The sequence below is a fragment of the Ascaphus truei genome, chromosome 2, assembly GCF_040206685.1.
Source record: "Ascaphus truei isolate aAscTru1 chromosome 2, aAscTru1.hap1, whole genome shotgun sequence".
In the NCBI taxonomy this organism is placed as follows: Eukaryota; Metazoa; Chordata; class Amphibia; order Anura; family Ascaphidae; genus Ascaphus; species Ascaphus truei.
The window spans coordinates 63933353-63952415 of NC_134484.1; the positions used below are offsets into that span (position 1 = coordinate 63933353).

General features: G+C 43.9%; 1 protein-coding gene across 1 annotated transcript in view; it reads left to right on the top strand.

The window, feature by feature from the left end:
• LOC142488095 (uncharacterized) overlaps positions 1–18292 on the top strand; it is a 45011-nt gene extending 26719 nt beyond the window's left edge. Inside the window, exons 5-7 of the mRNA XM_075588470.1 lie at positions 3597–3703; positions 16810–16999; positions 18278–18292. Of these exons, the coding sequence (XP_075444585.1) occupies positions 3597–3703; positions 16810–16999; positions 18278–18292 (312 nt within the window). The remainder of the gene's footprint in view (positions 1–3596; positions 3704–16809; positions 17000–18277) is intronic.
• Positions 18293–19063: the final 771 nt, after the last annotated feature.

A 19063-nucleotide genomic window follows, 5' to 3' on the forward strand; every position in this document is an offset into this window, starting at 1 on the left:
CCACAGCTAGTCTTGGAGTGAATTATATAAAGTCATTGAATATAGGAAAAGGATTTGATAACGTTTTGATAAAGGAGAGGCATGAAACATGTTAGAGCTAACTTTTTCCCTTAACTAGATGTTTGCTATGTGCCAATAAACTGGCTTTATTTTTCTTTAGAAGTCCAGCCCTTTTTTCACGCAGTGCACCACCATTTTTCTTGTTTGTTCATAATTTTGGTTTAGCCTTCCATAAATACTTAAACTCTACATCTTAAAAAAATCCTAGAGATTTACCCCATGAGAGTAAGATATTTAATTATTTCCAAAAAGTTTTGGTGGGATCATTTTTATATTTAATATATGTCTGTTCACCGCTTAAAACTATATTGGCTTGTTGAGTGTAATACGATGTACCTATAATATCGGCCACTCCTCCCTTATCCACCTGTTTTATAACTATATCATCATCATCCAAAAGTTCTTTTATTGCCTCTTTCTCTATTTTACCTAAATTGTCTCGGATATCTGATTACTATAGGGTTAGTTTGACTAAGTTCTTATTAATCATCTGTTAAAAGACATCCAAAAAAGTGACCTTTATCATTATTCGGCTAAAAGCTCTACCTTGGCTTCAAATTTCTATGTCAATAATTAATTTCATTAATACTATCAGGAATTTTCAGTAATCAGTACAATCTTTCAGCATCTTTATTTATGTCACGCCTGTATTCCCGCAGACCTGGCAAGACCCCAGTACTGAGGTGGGAATGGTATTACCACACACCCACAGCAGAGGGGGCAAGCCCGGAGTGTGGTATGGCGTTGCTGGGCCTGTTGGAAGATAGTTAGTATACTTGCAACGTCTTGGTGGTATAACGTAAGAGTGGTCGTGTCCGTGCGCCAAAGTCCAGGGATCCTGAAAGCAGAGTAGTCAAGTTCGTAAGCCAAGTCCAAGGGTTCCAGAGATTAGCAAAGTAGAGTTCTTAAGCAGGGTTCAGGGGTAACAGAGAGCAGGGTAGTCCAGGATGAGCAGGGGTCAAAGCCAGGGAAATCCAAGGATAAGCAGGAGCAGGCTGGAACACAGAGAGAGCAAAGACTGCACACACAGGGATAACAGGAACTATGCAGAGCAATGATAGAGAGGGCAGACAGGGATTATAAAGGAGGGAACACCAATAGGAGAGATAGGAGGAGCAGAGGGAGAAGTGGGAGACAGCAGGGATAGGTCAGGAGGAGAAGAGGAGGAGACAGGGGGATCAGACAGAGAGATTGCTTGCAGGGCATGGGAGGAGGAGTTAAGAGACTGACAGGCCTTAGAAAGAGAGCGTGTGCGCGCGCCCTCTGTAAACTGAGAGTGCGCGCGCACAGGCTGCGTCACGAGACGAGCGGAGCGCCGCGGGCACACCTGCGGAGAGGAGCAGTGGAACGTAGGGGACAGCCACCTGAGGTGAGGGAATGGAAGCAGGCACTGAGGGGACCTGGGAGCGGGGAACGTCGCCACAGGGGCCCGGGGGTCACGCGGTTGCGCGAGACTTGCGGAGCGCGCGCCGTGGCAAGGGAATGGCTTCGGAGGCTGCCGGAGCGGAGCAGGAGTGGGTAAGCGAAGGGAGGTTGGCAGGGGAAGGGACAGAGTGTGACATCAGGAGCATCAGAAGGGGAAGGAATCCCCTGTCACAATTTAAAAGTAATCTTTTAAGCTTCAGTTTCCTTAAAAAAAATATATTTGCATCTACCGTATAAACAGTTTGAAAATGTTTGGTACAAAACTGAGACCTTTAGCAATAAATGTGATCTGTGCTGGAGTCATTATCTTTTTACTCAGATTGAAAATTCTCTTTACTGAATTAGACTTTTTGGTTTCATTCTTTTTTCCCAGTGTTCCTCTAAACTTTCTTTTCTCTGTGTGAATACTTGTGATCCCTCTCCCTTCAAAGGCGTACATCGTTTTTTTTTGTCTTCCACTGATTCCTGGGTTGTGGCTTCCCTAACAAAAGGTGATGATGATTTGGGTATTTCTTTTCTCATTGTGTGTCTTTCCCCTTATCAGATGTATAAATATTGAGAGCTATGCGTGAATGTTTTTATTAAAGTTATTTTCTTGATGTTTTCTGAAAGCAATCAGTCTCTGTCTCAAATAATAAATGTTTTACTTACCCCTGCCAGGATGAAGGCCTCTTCCACCTCTTCTTCACCAACATATAAGGGTGATGCCCAACCATTAAAACACTATGTAACCCATTAATTAGCGGTAATTAAGGGGCTACTGGTCTTTTAATGGGGTGGGTGATGGTTGAGCTGTAGTTGCCCCGGAGAGGGTGGTTAGGCCTTCAGGAAGGGTTGCAGCATGGGTTAACTCCTAAATTACTGTAGCGGTTATAACTGCTATGGTAATTAAGGGGGTAACCCCAACCGTTACCCACCCAGTGTGGTCAAACCACCTTCCCTGGGGCAACTACCCCTATAACCACACACCAAAATGACTACTAGCGCTTTTGCCCATTTGTGCAGCAAAAAAAAAAAATACACAATACAATTACATTGACAATACAATACTGTACATTAAAATAAACAATAAACAGTAGGCAATAAACCCATTGATTGCCACTGTGGTTACTTATGCCCTCAACAGGGGAACAGATAACCACGGTGCTCTGATCAGTCAGACAGTGTAAGGATTCTGCTCGATCCGTGACAGGTTTTGCTGAGGTTTGCATTCTCCAGGTTGCCTGCACTTTCTGCTCAGTTTGGCCATTTTGTGTACTGGCAGCCTGCTATATAAAGCTGCAGTTCCTGGAGGGAGTTGCCGAGCAAGGTTCTTACATTTGCAGTTCCTGTTGTTTACGCTGTCGTGCCTCACCCTTTTGTCTGTTTGGATTCCCCTGCTGCTGACCCCGGACCGTGACCCTGACCTCACTGCTGTTTACTGGACTCTGCACCACTGCCGCCAACCCTGACTTCTGCCTGCTTACTGAACTTTGCACCACTGCCGCCAGCCCTGACCTCTGCCTGGTTACCATCTTCAGTTACTCTAACAGGACTCTGTCCCTGGGCTCTGGTCGGTTATTCTTCATCCCTACCTTAGCCCTGTGGGTCCACTTTCTGATTGGAGACGAGCACCGTCATAGTCAGCCTCCGCTGCTCAGGATGTTACCCTCAATGGCGGCATTAACAGCTGACAGCTCTCTGGTGTTCGAATTCTGTCACCAAAAACAGGGAACACGTAGTTAGCAAGATTCAGAGCTCACAGGTTTGGGGTCCTCACCCTATCCGTTTCAACAGTTAGGCTTCTTCAGGTGTTTAAAAAAGCTTTTTTATATCTCTGAAGAAGCCTAACTGGTGAAACGCGTAGGGTGAGGACCCCAAACCTTTGAACTCTGAATCTTGCTATCTACCTATTCCCTGCTTTGGCACCAAAATTCAAACACTGGAGAGCTTTCAGCTGTGAACACCGCCATTGAGGGTAACATCCTGAGCAGCAGAGGCTGACTGACTGATCGGAGCACTAAAACCAGTGATTACATCACACGCCTGGAGCAGAGAGTCTAGAGGAGCATTGCTGTGATCCCAAATAAGCACAGGTATTCCTTGCAGCAATGTTTGTTTCTCCCAAACAGCCCCCAAAAGACCGGACCCGATTGGAAGAACAGTATCCTGATTCAAAACAGCAAGGAAGTTCCCAACAGCAGCGTATGCCTCGTGCAGACAGCCTGCCACTGACAGGGTAAGCCGCAGACGCTAATCATAAGCAAGCAGTGATAGCGGTGGACTGGGTGAGGGGAGAGTGTATATGCTGATACCCTATATCCCCATTATCTGGAAAAACACTGGGGAATCAAGGCACATATCTAAACATCTAGTGCTGGGAAGGCAATTGCTCACAAAAGATGACACACCCACAAATATATCACCCTCATACATAACATCTACTGGGTGATTGAAGATCATTAACAGCACTGCTGCTTTTTTAAAAGAATTTATTCTCAAGATTTTAGGATCAACTAACCATTTAAAGATCACGAATGATGACGTCTTGATATGTGATGCAATAATCAGGAGAATCTGACTATACACCAATACACAGAAGCTTCTCTTTTCTCCCTTTTCAAATTCCCCCAACCTAAGATAAAGCGCTTTTAACCTCCTTTTTAAGGTCCTTGGAGGTCCTATCCAGATATACTAATAGACCCACGTCTAGTGAAACATCTATTGGACTGTGTGTGTGGATATCTAGGAATTGGGATTTGTTTGGAATGTTAATAGCAATATATCTGATTCAGCTGATTTAAGGTTTTGGGTTCCATATTGATGTTGTATACATATTTTTTTATTTTGTGTCATTGCTTTAATAAATGTATATTTTATATTAATTATTAGTGATCCGTATATATTTTTATCTTTAGGCACCTCGGCATAAGAAGCTCTTTTCTAAGATCCAAAATATTGTGCTAATCTTTCCCTATCGTCGTATTGGCTATTTGTAGCTTTAAATTTAGATCCAATTTCATGTGCTTGATTTTTTCCCTACCTTCATCCTATTCATAGGGGATTCGAGAACCCCTATATTCTGGCTGCAGAAAGACGCTTTTCCCCATTAAACACTAAGGTACAGTACCACTTTATTTTATTTGGCACTTTAATTAGCTATTTTGCACAAGCGCCCCTTTTTTTCTATAACTATAACACCATAAGACACAATCACTATGTTTGACTCACTGTCATGTTTCGCAAATAGTTTGAATTTGGGGGGGGCGTGAGGTGAGAAGGGGAACGATTACAATTTTGCAAAAGCATTTGACGGTTTTGCATATCTCTATTCATATCTCGCTCCTAATTTTTGCCTTTGAATTACAAACAAGAGTGATTAGTGGGGGGTGGGGCAATATAAATAAAAACAAACTAAAAAGTCATTTGCAAGAGATCCCAAAGCAGCAAATTTGTGCAACACTATTCAAAGTGACACAATGATGCCATCTGCTGACTTGAAGTGCACATACATAATTTAACTGTTAATTGAATGTTCCTATAAGCTAGAAAAAGCACAGAGTCTACTGTCTATATCGCAAACAACCTAAATGCAAATTTATAGAAATGTGGTATCTCCCCAAAACAGGGACAGCATTACATTTCACAATTTTATTTAAAAATAATCTGTCTGAGACTAATGAATGTGCTCACAAGTGATATTTTTATTTGCATAAAAAATAATATACTTACCTGTCACATCTTGCCTTGTATGGTTCGAGAGGCACCTGCCCATCCTGGAACTCTTTAAAAGCAGACAGTATCCTTATATATTCTGTTCAATATACTGTATATTTTTTGTATTTTTATCTTGTGTTTGGTCCTTTCATAGCTTCAATTGTTTTCATTTTATTGTTTTGCAGCTGTTAGCTTTAAATGTGAGTAAAATACTTTGAGTCCTATTGGGAGAAATGCACTATATACATAAAGTTATTTTTATTATTATTATTATAATCTTATGAAAACCACACACAAAAAAACATAAATATTTGCTCATATCAGAGATCACAAGTGTTATGTAGTTCGGACACAAATGAAGTAAAGCCTGTTTCAGATACAAATATTGGTGACTTGTTTATAAAAGCCTTGCAATAATGCACATAATGAACTTCTAAAAAACGCGTAGAGGTGATGTCATCACGCAGTGGGGAGCGAACGTGACGACGGAAGCCCAGCCTGTTGCGGATACACAGCGGTCTAGCACTAGGGGCGTTCTCCTTCATATGTAAGCAGTATTATAGGCTAAAGCAGTCAAATTCAGGGCATTCTTGAAACCCTAAGTAGTCCATCAGGAACAAAAAGCGGAGCACAGCTATGAAGAAACAAGGGGCTACACACCAATGTGATAAACCTTTATTCCATGGTACATGTGGTGACACGTAGATAAAACACTCTGACGCGTTTCAGGCCTTAGCCCTTTATCAAAGAGTGAGTTCGCGTCTCGCCAAACTGCTGCTCTTATAGACTATCCCCCATCCCCAGCTACCAGTGACGCGCGATGAATTGGCACGAAATTCTAAACGGAGCAACCCCATTGGCGGACCCTGTCCTCCAATCGGCCGTCCGCAGAATCAAAATACTGTGCTGTGCGGAGGGGACAGAAACAACAGCGCAGATGACAGAGAAATACACGGAACAACATACTTATACAAAATCATACACAACAATTGAAAAATACTTAAAAACAACGAACTATTCGAACGGAAAATGATATGAGTAGGAGATTCGGATTTAGATCATAGACATTCTCTATGTAATGAAACTTATAAAACGACAGCGGATCAGTCAATATTGTTTAGCGAAATGTATAATTTGAAAATTAATGTATCTGATGAACCATGTACATGCTTGTAATGTAATGATGCATCAGAAAATGATTGTATCAATAAACATTAAACAAAATATATGTGCATATGTAGATACAATGGAACTACAAGATATTCAGATTTATCTCCAGATAGACTATTTTGTAAACTATAAACATTAATTATAATCATAAAATGTAACATTATAATAGTAAATAATATCCAACAGGGAAAAAGGTTATAAGATACTCCTGTAAGGTGACCCTATGGCTATAAAGTTTGGACAACATCCTATTCAAAATATGTTTACAGAACCAAACTAATGTAAAGAACAATGCCAGAACATCTTAATCATAAAGTATATATCATAAAGTGTATATATTGAAGAATACACATATCCTAAAAAATGTAAATATTATAATTTATATCTGAATACCTAAACCATAAAATGCATTTGCTAAAACATCCATGCATCTTAAACATCTATAGATAAATTGAGATAGATCATGCTGATGGAATTGTAATATGTAAAAAAAATTATATACTCATAATGAGATAATATAAAGAGATGATGCTACAATGGTCAAAATAAAACTTTCTAGCAGCTATCCATATGAGGGTAATTACTCCAGAAGGATCTCTAATCTACAAAGGAAAATGTAACATAACGGACATTTGATTTAAAAAATGGATGGGGTATGACAAAAAAATGTTTCAATTCCCAGTCCATAATCATGCCCTTGGGAGATAGAGTCCCCAGGGCATATATCCAATGCATCTCTCTGCAATTTAGGCGAGCCTCTCTGTCGCCTCCCCTAGCATTAATCTGTATCAGTTCTATCGCACTAAAAGAAAAAGTGCTGATAGAGCCTAATGGACAAGAAATGAAATGACGTGATACAGGGAATCTCTCATCTCTGTTTCTAATACTCCTAAGGTGTTCTCCTATTCTAACCCTAAGGGGTCTGATGGTTCTTCCTATGTATCCACATCCACATGCACACTTAAGTATGTAGATGACAAATTTGGAATTACACGTCATAAAGGAAGAGATTCTATATCTCTGATTTGTATAGACATTCCTAAGTGATCTGATGGGTGTTGCATACTGACAAAGATTACAATCACCACACCTGAAAAAAACTTTTGGAGTATTGTTTGAGGTATCTTTTTTGGAACAAAAAAGACTCGGGAAAATATGATGTCCAAAGGTCTTTGCTCTTTTGAATACTATCCTTGGGTTAGAGTTAGTAAAACTATTCAGATCTTTATCTGACCTCAAGATCTCCCAATGTTTAAGTAAAATAAATCTGATCTGTTCCGCCTGTTTAGAGTATGTTGTAATAAACAATGGAGTATCCGTGGTAGATTCAGACTTAGAATATAACATCTTTTTTCTATCTAAAGTTTTTTGTTTTGATTTAACTCTATTTAAGAGCTCTGCCCTGTCTGTGTGTAGAGTCTGTTCAAATGCGACTTCAAGATCATCCTCTTTATAGCCCCTGTTTTTAAACTTTAATCTCAATTGTTCCGCTTGCGATAAGAAGGACTCTTCAGTTTAGCATATCCTCCTCAATATTAAGAATTGCCCTTTGGGGATACCTCAAATTAATGATCTCGGATGGGCACTATTGGCCTTGAGCAAGGAATTCCGGGAATTAGCTTTTCTGAAAACATCAGTCTGAATTTGTAAATTGGTATCTACTTAAAGACTTAAGTCCAAGTAGTCAATTTGGATATCATTATAATTGTACGTAAACTTAAGATTGTAGACATTGTTATTCAGATATTCAAAAAATTCAAACAGTGTATTTAAATCCCCACACCAAATCAATAACAAATCATCTATATAACGACGATAAAAAATAATAAAGTGTCTAAAGGGGTTGGTGTCACCGAAAATGTGAACAGCTTCCCAGAACCCCATATATAGATTGGCATATGAAGGTGCAAAGGATGTGCCCATGGCAATGCCCTGTGTCTGCAAAATAATATTTATTATCAAAAAGAAAATAATTGTGTTGTAATAAAAACATAACACAATCTAAAATGAAGATGCTCTGTGCTAAGTGAATGTTAGAATTAGTCAGAAAGTGACTAATTGCTTTTGTGCCCAGAGTGTGATCTATTATAGTATATAGTGAGGTCACATCTAGTGTGACCCACATATAAGTGTTAGACCAAGTGATCTTTTGAATATCTGATAAGTCAAGTGAATCCCTCAGATATGATGGTAGTGTTTATACCAAAGTTTGCAAAAAATGATTCCTGATGGACGTACTTAGCCACTGCCTATCTGTGTGATGCACGCACGGATGGACTGCGACATATGTGAGTACTCATCTGTCCCTCTATTCATGTTTAGAGGTACTGAGACCTTCCATAGATGCAACTCCATGGTGACTTCCTTAGTGGCATTGTCATAGAAGATTGATTATCTACCAGACATAGTCTGAAACCACTATATGGACTGTCCTATTATTCAATCCCTATTGGAGTTTTCATGCATCAGGTCCTGGGTCTCACATCATGGTATTATAGGTTCATCCAATACCTAACAACTTTATCATATAAAGACTTTATTGCAATATATTTTCCTCTATACTTTTGAGCACCGTTTTTTGGACTTTGTTTATATATACATTCTTATTGAAACCCCTGCTCTCTGAGTGGTTAAAATTCCGGGCATTATCCAATCAGTAATGCCCGGAATTTAAGCTGCAGAATGTGTAGTTTTCAATGTGTTTATTTCCAGCCAATCAGCTTTCAGAACAGTTGAGACAGGGCAGGGGATTTGTCTGTTTGAAGTAACAGCTCTGAGACAGGGCAGGGGATTGGTCAGGACGTATCAGCCACGGGTTGACTCCTCCCCTTCCGAGCTGACTGAGATTTTCTGAGCAGATTCAGTTGAATTGGGGAAGAGAGGGGGAGAGAGTCTGCAAAGAAGTAAGTGACTGTCTGCAGTTTCTTTGTGGCTGCAGTTTGTGTGTGCTGTTGTATATCTGTGTAGAGGTGCTGTGTGTGTGTGTGTGTGTGTGTGTGTGTGTGTGTGTGTGTGTGTGTGTGTGTGTGTGTGTGTGTGTGTGTGTGTGTGTGTGTGTGTGTGTATAGAGCTCCAGTGTGTGTGTGTGTCAGTGTCAGCAGCAGTGTTTATGGGTGTAGCATGTGTATGTAGCAGCAGTTTGTGTGTGTGTACAGGTGCTGTGTTGTATGTAGAGGTGCTGTGTATAGAGGTGCAGTGTTGTGTATGTTGTGTGTGTAGAGGTGCTGTGTTGTGTGTGTAGAGTTGCTGTGTTGTGTATAGAGGTGCAGTGTTGTGTGTGTGGGGTGTGTGTAGAAGTGCTGTGTTGTGTGTAGAGGTGGGGGGGGAGTGCAAAATTTAGTAAGTGGCTGCATTTTTTATTGTGGCTGCAGTGTGTGTTGTGTTGTGTTGTTGTATGTGTTGCAGCAATTTGTGTGTGTGTTGAGCTGATGTGTGTGTGTATAGAGCTTGTATGTGTGTGTGTGTGTGTGTGTGTGTGTGTGTGTGTGTGTCAGTGTCAGCAGCAGTGTTTGTGGGTGTAGCATGTGTGTGTAGCAGCAGAGTTTGTGTGTGTAGAGCTGCTGTGTTGTTTGTGTGTGTGTGTGTGTGTGTTTGTGTGTAGAGCTGCTGTGTTGTGTGTGTGTGGAGCTGCTGTGTTGTGTGTGTGTAGAGCTGCTGTGTTGTGTGTGTGTAGAGCTTCTGTGTTGTGTGTGTGGAGCTGCTGTGTGGTATGTGTCGAGCTGCTGTGTTGTGTGTGTGTGTGTGTGTGTGTGTGTGTGTGTGTGTGTGTGTGTGTGTGTGTGTGTGTGTGTGTGTGTGTGTGTGTGTGTGTGTGTGTGTGTGTGTGTGTGTGTGTGTGTGTAGAGCTACTGTGTTGTGTGTGTAGATGTGCTGTGTTGTGAGTGTAGAGGAGGTGCTGTGTTGTGTGTCTAGAGCTCCAGTGTGTGTGTGTGTGTGTGTGTGTGTGTGTGTGTATGTAGAGCTGCTGTGTGTGTAGAGGTGCTGTGTTGTGTGTGGTGTGCTGTTGTGTGTGTGTAGCAGCAGTTTGTGTGTGAGCTGCTTGTGTGTGTGTGTTTGTGTGTGTGTGTGTGTACACAGAGGGACGGCAGTGTGTGATATAGATATCTGCAGTGTAAGCGTATATAGAGGTGGTTTCATGTATTTACCATTTTATTTTAATAAAAAAATCTATTTAACTATACAAAAGTGTCTATTATTTATGAAAAAAAGTCTACATTTAGCCTATAATAGTAATAATCCCCTCAGAACAGGGCATTACTGGCCAATAATGCCCTGGCTGGGTTCAAGTCCCTCGGCTTCGCCTCGGGCCTTCAACTCTTCCAGCCAAAGCATTATTGGCCAGTAATGCCCTGTTCTTCGGGGATTATTACTTAAATATAATCTTCTGCACCCTGTACTTACCTAGCTGTAGTTCTGTGGGTTTTGAATTGAGAATTCACCATTGTGCATAGACTGTGTGGGTTTACAGATCCTATGTGATCTTTTTTTATTCATGTAGTTTATGTGATATTGTTATAGCCCATCTTCCCTCTCCCAATCGCAGATAGGGTCCCTTAAGGTGTTCTGGGGTCTGGCTAGGTATCTCTGTGTGGTGCATACCTGCTGGCAACAGGAGGGCCTGAGTCTTCCGCGATGACATGGGGGATAACAGGAACAGGTTACTGGGGTGGATGCCTTTGTTCTGGTTCAATGGTGCAGCGCCTACATCTATAGTAAGCCCCAGGAATGCGGGGTGGAATCCTTACCACAGAGTTTCCCCTCCAGGGATGAGAGATTCCAGTCTCACACAGGGTTGTCTTTAAAAGCAGCAGTCTCTTTATTCACAGCAGGGCAGCAGCAGCAGCCAACAGGTACACTTCATGCACAGTCCACTAACTGTTCTCCCTTGTGATGGTCCTGTCTCCACTCTGGATCCTACGGGCATCTAGAGTGGGGCTAGCTCTTCCCTCCCCCCCTAAGCAGGATGAGAGGTACTTGATCCACCTCACTAACTATAGCTAGATCAGCTCTACTCATGAGCTGATCACTCCTCTGCTTCCTAACACACTTCAACCCTTTTGCACTAAATAGGAAGTGACACTGCTTTATGTAACCTCCAGTAGGCACCCCCCTGCGTCTCTTGATTGGACACAGGGTCACGTGACCTACCTTCACTTACACAACCCAGTGTCATAAGCGGGGGAAACCCATGTCAACTCCTGGCAATCTTCCCTTAGCAGAGTTTACACACAGGAGGAGGATAGAACTATAGCCCCATTTCTTACCAGGGCTACATTGTTATTTTGAGTCAATTTCTAAAGTTTTGGAATATTGACTGATGGTTCTTTTCTCTTTTGAGCTTCCTTTTTGTGTATACATAATGAACTTCTACCTTCATAAGACATGTGTAAGGATCCGTGATAAGCCTGGCCGCGCACCCCGCAGCACAGGTCCACCTTGTCCCACGACCAAGCACCTTCCTGACAAAGTGGGGGGACACCACAAGCACCCTTACCAAGGTGTGCTCCCCTGGCACATCCCGCAGTGCCACAGAGGTTCCCCGTCCTGTTCGGCCCACGTGCCCGCCGTGCGCCTGGAGAGACCGGTGCCGCTGGCCCTGCCTCTGGTCTCCGTTCCCATCCGTTCTTTTATATAAATATATGTAGCCATGCTGTAAAATGGACTGCAGTTTCCTTTCCTGCTGGCAGTAAGGCCTGGTAAGTTACAGGAATGCCAGCAGTAATCATAGAGGTTTGCCCTCACACCCTGGTGAGGTGCCCTATGTGTGGAGGGGAGGAGCTACATACTCTGAGTCCATTGTTAGTGACATCAGAGATGTGCCTGCCCCCTGGAGATATAAGGCACAGCACTGTTCAATGATAGTGTTGTTGGAGTAAGGAGCAGGTCTGCGTTGAGACCTGGGAGCAGGAGGCCCACTAGTGCTGTAACTAGTAGCCTTATAATATATCAATCAGCAGCAAGCTGTGCACACCATACTGTGTCCAGGGACCTGGCACAGGGGTGATCTCCCTGAGGGGAGAGGGGAACCCACTCCATTGGGAGGGTGTACCTTTGAAGGGATCACACGCCAAGATGTGCGGCTGAGTCAATCACTGCGAGGGGCAGCTAGCCCATACCGCAACTACAATAAAGAATGACCTTGCATAAAGATACTTCACTGTGTGAGTCTGGAGTTACTCGGCAGGGGAAGACACCACCAAGAAGGAGTTCCTCATCAGAACCATCTCCTTGCGGACGCAGAGATCCTGATGAGGTGGAGGCGCTGCACTGGATATAGGTAGGACTCATACCCACTACCTCCGCTGCCTGTCTGGGTTGGCAATCCCCACACAACATCATGCGGGAGACTCAGGAGTCCTGTTGCCAACGGGTGCACCACCAGACACTACCATGTAATGGGGACTGGTTAGACCACAGGGGCCAATGTGAGATTGGGTGGGTCAGGCCAGGCCAGAAAGTCCGTTACATTTGGAGGCGCTGCTGAGATACCTGTCAACAGGACAGGTTTTTGCTAGGCACACTGGGAAACAGGAGAGTGTATGCTTCCACTTTGTGCTGTGTTGGGACGGAACCTAGGGGTAGTCAGGGGGCTGATGGAGTATTGTCAGCTCGCAGGGATGACCTAGGGGCCTGAGAGGAGTTGGAGGTTTGGAGAGGGGCTAGAGCTGTCCTAGTCACCTTGAGGCAGTGCTAGTGGTAGGATGCCTGGAGGGATAGCCTGTTAACGTGGTCAGGAATTCTGGACAGGGTCTGCCCTAGGCTAGCCAACAGTAGGTAGACGCCCAAGTACTGCATGGAAGAGCCAGAGTACTCTAGCCCATTCCAGACCACTTACCGAAGGGAGCACAGACTGGGAGGAAGGAAATACAGCAGACACAGATAGAGTGAGCCTAACCTGAGGTAGTGCAAACACGAGTCAGACTTACATTAGGTACACAAGGTGGTGCATCAAGGCAATCTTTATTGTACCAGTATGGCGGCTGCCCCGCAGAGAGGAGCTCCATGTACAATCACAGTAAATACAGCAACCAGATGGCGACCGCAAGAGTGGAAGATCCGCGTGGTGCGGAAGGTCCAAAATGGCGGACGGAGGCAGATGGAGGGAGCACACGTGGCGTGCGTTCCACTGAAGAACAAGCGGCAGAAGGGACTTTTGCAAGCATGCTGGGGAGTGGCGCGAAAGCTGTGGCCGCACCGTTTTGCTCCTGCCTAGGACCGCGGGGTGCTACCCTGGAGGACAGTATTGAGGACATTGTGATTGTGGGCGGTGAAATTGAAGAATCTGACTGCCTGACGGCGATTCCCATGCAAAGATCTACCTCAATTGTGATTGTAAACGGCCGGGCAAACCAAGATGCCGGCTCCCGCTTCCCTGGGAGACCGCGTGGGCCGAGTGCAGTGAATTCTGCAAATGCAAAAGTTGCAGACAGTTGGCCGGGATTGGCGCCAAAGAGAGAACCCCACCCTGTTGGGGGGTAGTGGTGCGAAAGCTGTGGCCGCGCCCTCCAGGACTGTGATGGGCTCAGAGCCAATTATGGGCCATAACGTGAATCTGTGGGACCCTCCCCAAATATTCACCAGGGGGAGGGTTCTCTACCTCTGCCAAGCGAGACCCGAGTTGTCTGAGGGAGGAGCTGGATGTGAGCTTCCTGTCCCACAGTTGCGAGGAGCTAGTGAACAGGAGAGACCACTGGGCAAAGTGTCTCCCGTAACCAGCACTACAAAGAGCGAGATGGACATTGGGGTATATCCCTATTCATTGCCTGACCATTGTTAGTGACATCAGAGATGTGCCTGCCCCCTAGAGATATAAGGCACAGCACTGTTCAAAGTTAGTGTTGTTGGAGTAAGGAGCAGGTCTGCGTTGAGACCTGGGAGCTGGAGGCCCACTAGTGCTGTAACTAGTGGCCTTATAATATATCAATCAGCAGCAAGCTGTGCACACCATACTGTGTCCAGGGACCTGGCACAGGGGTGATCTCCCTGAAGGGAGAGGGGAACCCACTCCATTGGGAGGGTGTACCTTTGAAGGGATCACACGCCAAGATGTGCGGCTGAGTCAATCACTGCGAGGGGCAGCTAGCCCATACCGCAACTACAATAAAGAATGACCTTGCATAAAGATAATTCACTGTGTGAGTCTGGAGTTACTCGGCAGGGGAAGACACCACCAAGAAGGAGTTCCTCATCAGAACCATCTCCTTGCGGACGCAGAGATCCTGATGAGGTGGAGGAGCTGCACTGGATATAGGTAAGACTCATACAAACTACCTCAGCTGCCTGTCTGGGTTGGCAATCCCCACACAACATCATGTGGGAGACTCAGGAGTCCTGTTGCCAATGGGTGCACCACCAGACACTACCATGTAATGGGGACTGGTTAGACCACAGGGGCCAATGTGAGATTGGGTGGGTCAGGCCAGGCCAGAAAGTCTGTTACATATATATATATATATATATATATATATATATATATATATATATATATATATATATATATATATATATATATATATATATATAATCTGCAGCACTCGCCTAATGAAATGCAATGTCAAATTTATTTATACCATATGGCAACCCATAGAAAAAATGATGATTGTTAATCCTAGTCCTTCTGCCTGCACTCCATACCAAACTAAGTATGTATTCTTCGATACATGTGTATGCACCAGGCATCTTTTGTTTTATATATATATATATACTTAGTTAATCTATGGTGGGTAAAAAAAAGTGACAAAAAACCTCCACAGCAAAGCATATAGCAAATGGAAATATTACTGTATGCTCATTTGCATGTCTTAGACAGGTCGGCAACCCCGCCTTTCACCATTATAACCCAGCACACAGCACTTCCACTGCAGCAAGGGATTCTGGGAAATGACCTGCAAATGAGCACACATATATATATACAGTATATCGCCCCTATCACACCTGGCTGCATAGGGATAGGGTGTACATAATAACAGTGTCTCTCAATGTCTCTAAATCTATCAGACAGGGTTTTATCTGCTCCAATAGTATATGTAGCTCATCTGTTACCTCTCATCTCAGGGTCTTCTTCTGGGGGGCTCAGGCCAAGGCTGTTGGAGTGAAATGAATAGAACAGGGCGCCAGGAACTTTTCAACTGTAGTATTTATTGGGTACAATTATCCTCATACAGCTTAGACAAGGTTCTTCCTTAGGCAAGAGAGATGCTTACCTCCACCATAATTTGCCTCAGAACTGACTTTCTATTGCTACCCAGGACACGGGTCCTTTCCTGGGTCTCAAGCCACTTCCTTTGGGCAGATTAGGACTCAGCAGGAACTGATCACCTAGAACTATAATATCCTCAACCTTCCCTTGGGTATATTAGGCCTCAGCAGGAACTGATGTACCTAAGACTGGAATATCCTCTCCCAGGGGTCTCATCCACCCCCTGGGTAGGAGAGGGCTCAGGAGGAGTCAGACAAGCCTCTGACTCCACAGGACTCAGAACAGAAGCAGAACCTCTCAACTGAATGAGGGGGGGGGGGGGGAGAATCACAACTTTATACATGGGGAGTGGACAACTTCTCTGCCCCAGTTACTGGGCAGATCTTGCTGTAGCAAAATCACTCACCCTGGCATGTGATTTCAACTGCTCTCAGACGTGCCTGAACACTGCAACATAGTACCTATACTGGGGAACTCACTCACATGCCGGGCCATGTGCTAAGGATTAACTCTAGCACTGCCTATTACCAGGACTTACACTGCTAGGCCAAAGGAATATAGCAGGGTGCTACACACACACACACATGTATGCATGTAGCATGTAGCATACTGTGTATGTAGTCCCCTTTCCCTATGCCTAAGGGAACTTCACGGGCAACTATGCTTGCTGCTGTACCTGTCTGCTCACAGGAGGCCTAAGCCTTTCAATTTGTTTTCAATTCTAATCTCTGTGTGCCTATTTTGTACCATATCCCAAAGATCCATAAGACCTTAATTGATCCCCCAAGCTATCCAATTGTGTCGCGTATAGACTCTATCACTGCCAAACTTTCATGTTATGTGGACACATTTTTGGCACCCATGACCTCCGTTCTTCCATCATATCTTAGAGATGGTATGGAAGTTTTAAATTTACTTAATAATATAATTTGGGAGGAAAATTTTATTTGGGCCACTTTGGATGTCAGCTCACTATACACATGTTTAAAACATAGATTAGGTATTATGGCAGTTGCACATTTTCTACACCAACATAATAATTTATCAAGTGCACAACAGGACTTTATCATTGATAGCATTTTATTTATTTTGCATCACAATTATTTCTTGTTTGAGGGTGAATACTTTTTACAGACCAATGGAATGGCCATGGGCACTTGTTTTGCCCCCAATTGTGCAGGGTTATTTATGGGTCTCTGGGAAGAGGAATATGCATGGACGGATAATGGGTATTGTCAATATTTGGTCTATTATGGCAGATATATTGACGATATTCTGATTATCTGGTCTGGATCTAGGGGAGAATTGGATGAGTTCATCACATTTTTAAATGAGAATGATCAGAACATTGTTCTTATTGGAGAGGTAGATCCAATAAAAATCAATTTTTTGGATCTGAATCTAAAGGTGGTAGAACATCGTATTGTGACCAAAACCCATTTTAAGAAGGTAGATGTCAATTCCTACCTTGATTACACTAGTAATCACTCTGAAAAATTGCTAAAAATATATACCGTATGGGTAGGTTGTGCCAGTTTTGAGGTGCACTGTAAGAGAAGGAGGAGCGGCCGGATACTTTGTTGAGCCATGGGACCATGAACAGTCTTTTGGAGTCTGATCTCAGATGATGAGTGCTGCATGTGGTAGGGGTGAGGAGCTTGTTCATATAGATGGGTAAACACAGATACCCAGCAAGCTCAAACTCCCCCACCCACCACAAATTGAATATATATTTATGTCAACCAGAGAGCTACTGAGCGTGGCAATTGTATATAACAAGAGACAGGGGGTGCCCAATGCTGCATCCAATTGACAAAACATATAAAATAAAATACTTCAATAATAATAATTGGTTATTTAGTTAACCCTTTGGCCAAAGGCGTCATAAGCCTGCATACCAACGTCAAGGTATAACCAAAATAATGCAGGTCCTACACTACACTGTGAAACCTTTCCTTTTACCTCTGTGAGAGGGGAAAAAACCATAATGGGTCTTGTTCCTGCAGCAAGTGAAATGACCTTCCAAGTTAAAAGGGTGAAGGAGGAGGAGTGAGCTCTGGGGGGAGGTGCCACAGCCTCCAAAGAGACATAGGTTAACACAGATACCCAGCAAGCTCAAACTCCCCCACCCACCACTATGGTTAGAAGGCTTGTATAATGTTGTCATGTTATGTATGTGTGATGTTATGTATGTGTCATTCTTGGGTGTATGTGTGTTTGTTAGTATTCACCTGATATAGAAGAGAAATTATCCAAATTATGCACTTTAATCTAAGCACTTGGGGTAATTTGTGTAGACCCAATTTAAGGGACACATTCCAGTGTGCTTGGATTACTCCTGAAGAAGCGCATGAAATCGTGAAATGTGTAGAGGGTTACCATACAGTCCCCACAAACCAAATTATATATTTTATGTGTCTGTGGGATAAGTTCAGCATTTGAACCTCCCCAAAGATAAGCAATTGCGAGCGCTGCTAGAGCTAGGCACGCAGCTCTAACGAGAGGAACAGGTTCTTCCTGGTAGCCAGCCCCTGATCCGGGTTAGTTGCAGCAGGGGGGACTCTGCGGATCTCGTGGTGTTGATGTCGGCGGTGTGAGGGGATTTGGATCGATCAAGTGGCTGAACTTCACTGTACGTTTTGAAGTTACTATGTGTATAAATAAATGTGAAATATTTCTTTGACGTCCTGACTTCTCTGTGCTCCTTTCTTTGTTCTATATTACCAGGACTTGCAATGCTAAGCCAGAGGAATATAGCAGGGTGCTACACACATATATATATATATGTGTGTGTGTGTGTGTAGCCCCCTTTCCCTATGCCTAAGGGAACTTCGCGGGCAACTACGCGTACTGCTTTACCTGTCTGCTCACAGGAGGGCTAAGCATCCGCCTCTGGGAACCTTGGGTGAGCTCTTTCTCCTTGCATGCAGCGCCTCCACCTAAGAGGTATTCCAGCGTTGGCGGGATAACCCCTCAGAAGAACCGATACACAGTAATAATACACCACACAATGTATATAACTAAGCTTTACTGTACACACATACTAACACAGATAACATACAATAACTGGTACCCACAGTATAAACCCAGTGACCGAACACGTGGTGGTTCCTCCAAAGTACTGAGGGTGCTGTGGCACCAGTAACCCCTGGTGTCCTATCCCAGCAATCCCACCCAAATGTGAGGCAGCGCTACCACCTGTAGATGTAGGTGCACATTGGTTACCTGGCTGGGTACTCCAGTAGCTGCTTGGCATGGTGGGTTGGAGCGGGTCCCACGTAGCGGGGCCTCCAACACAAATCCCCTCTCTCCTAAGGGGTCCTGATCCTCCACGCAATGTGAACTCCAGCCGGAGGGTCTCACACAATGTCTCTGGATCCTGTGACCTGGTCCCAGGCTGCGAAGCATCCCTATCTGGGGCCTTCCCTACAACACTGACTCTGATATGGCTCAGGGCCAAACTGGGGCCTACCATAGGGGGCAAGGTCTAGGCCTAACCCAGGAAGCTACTGC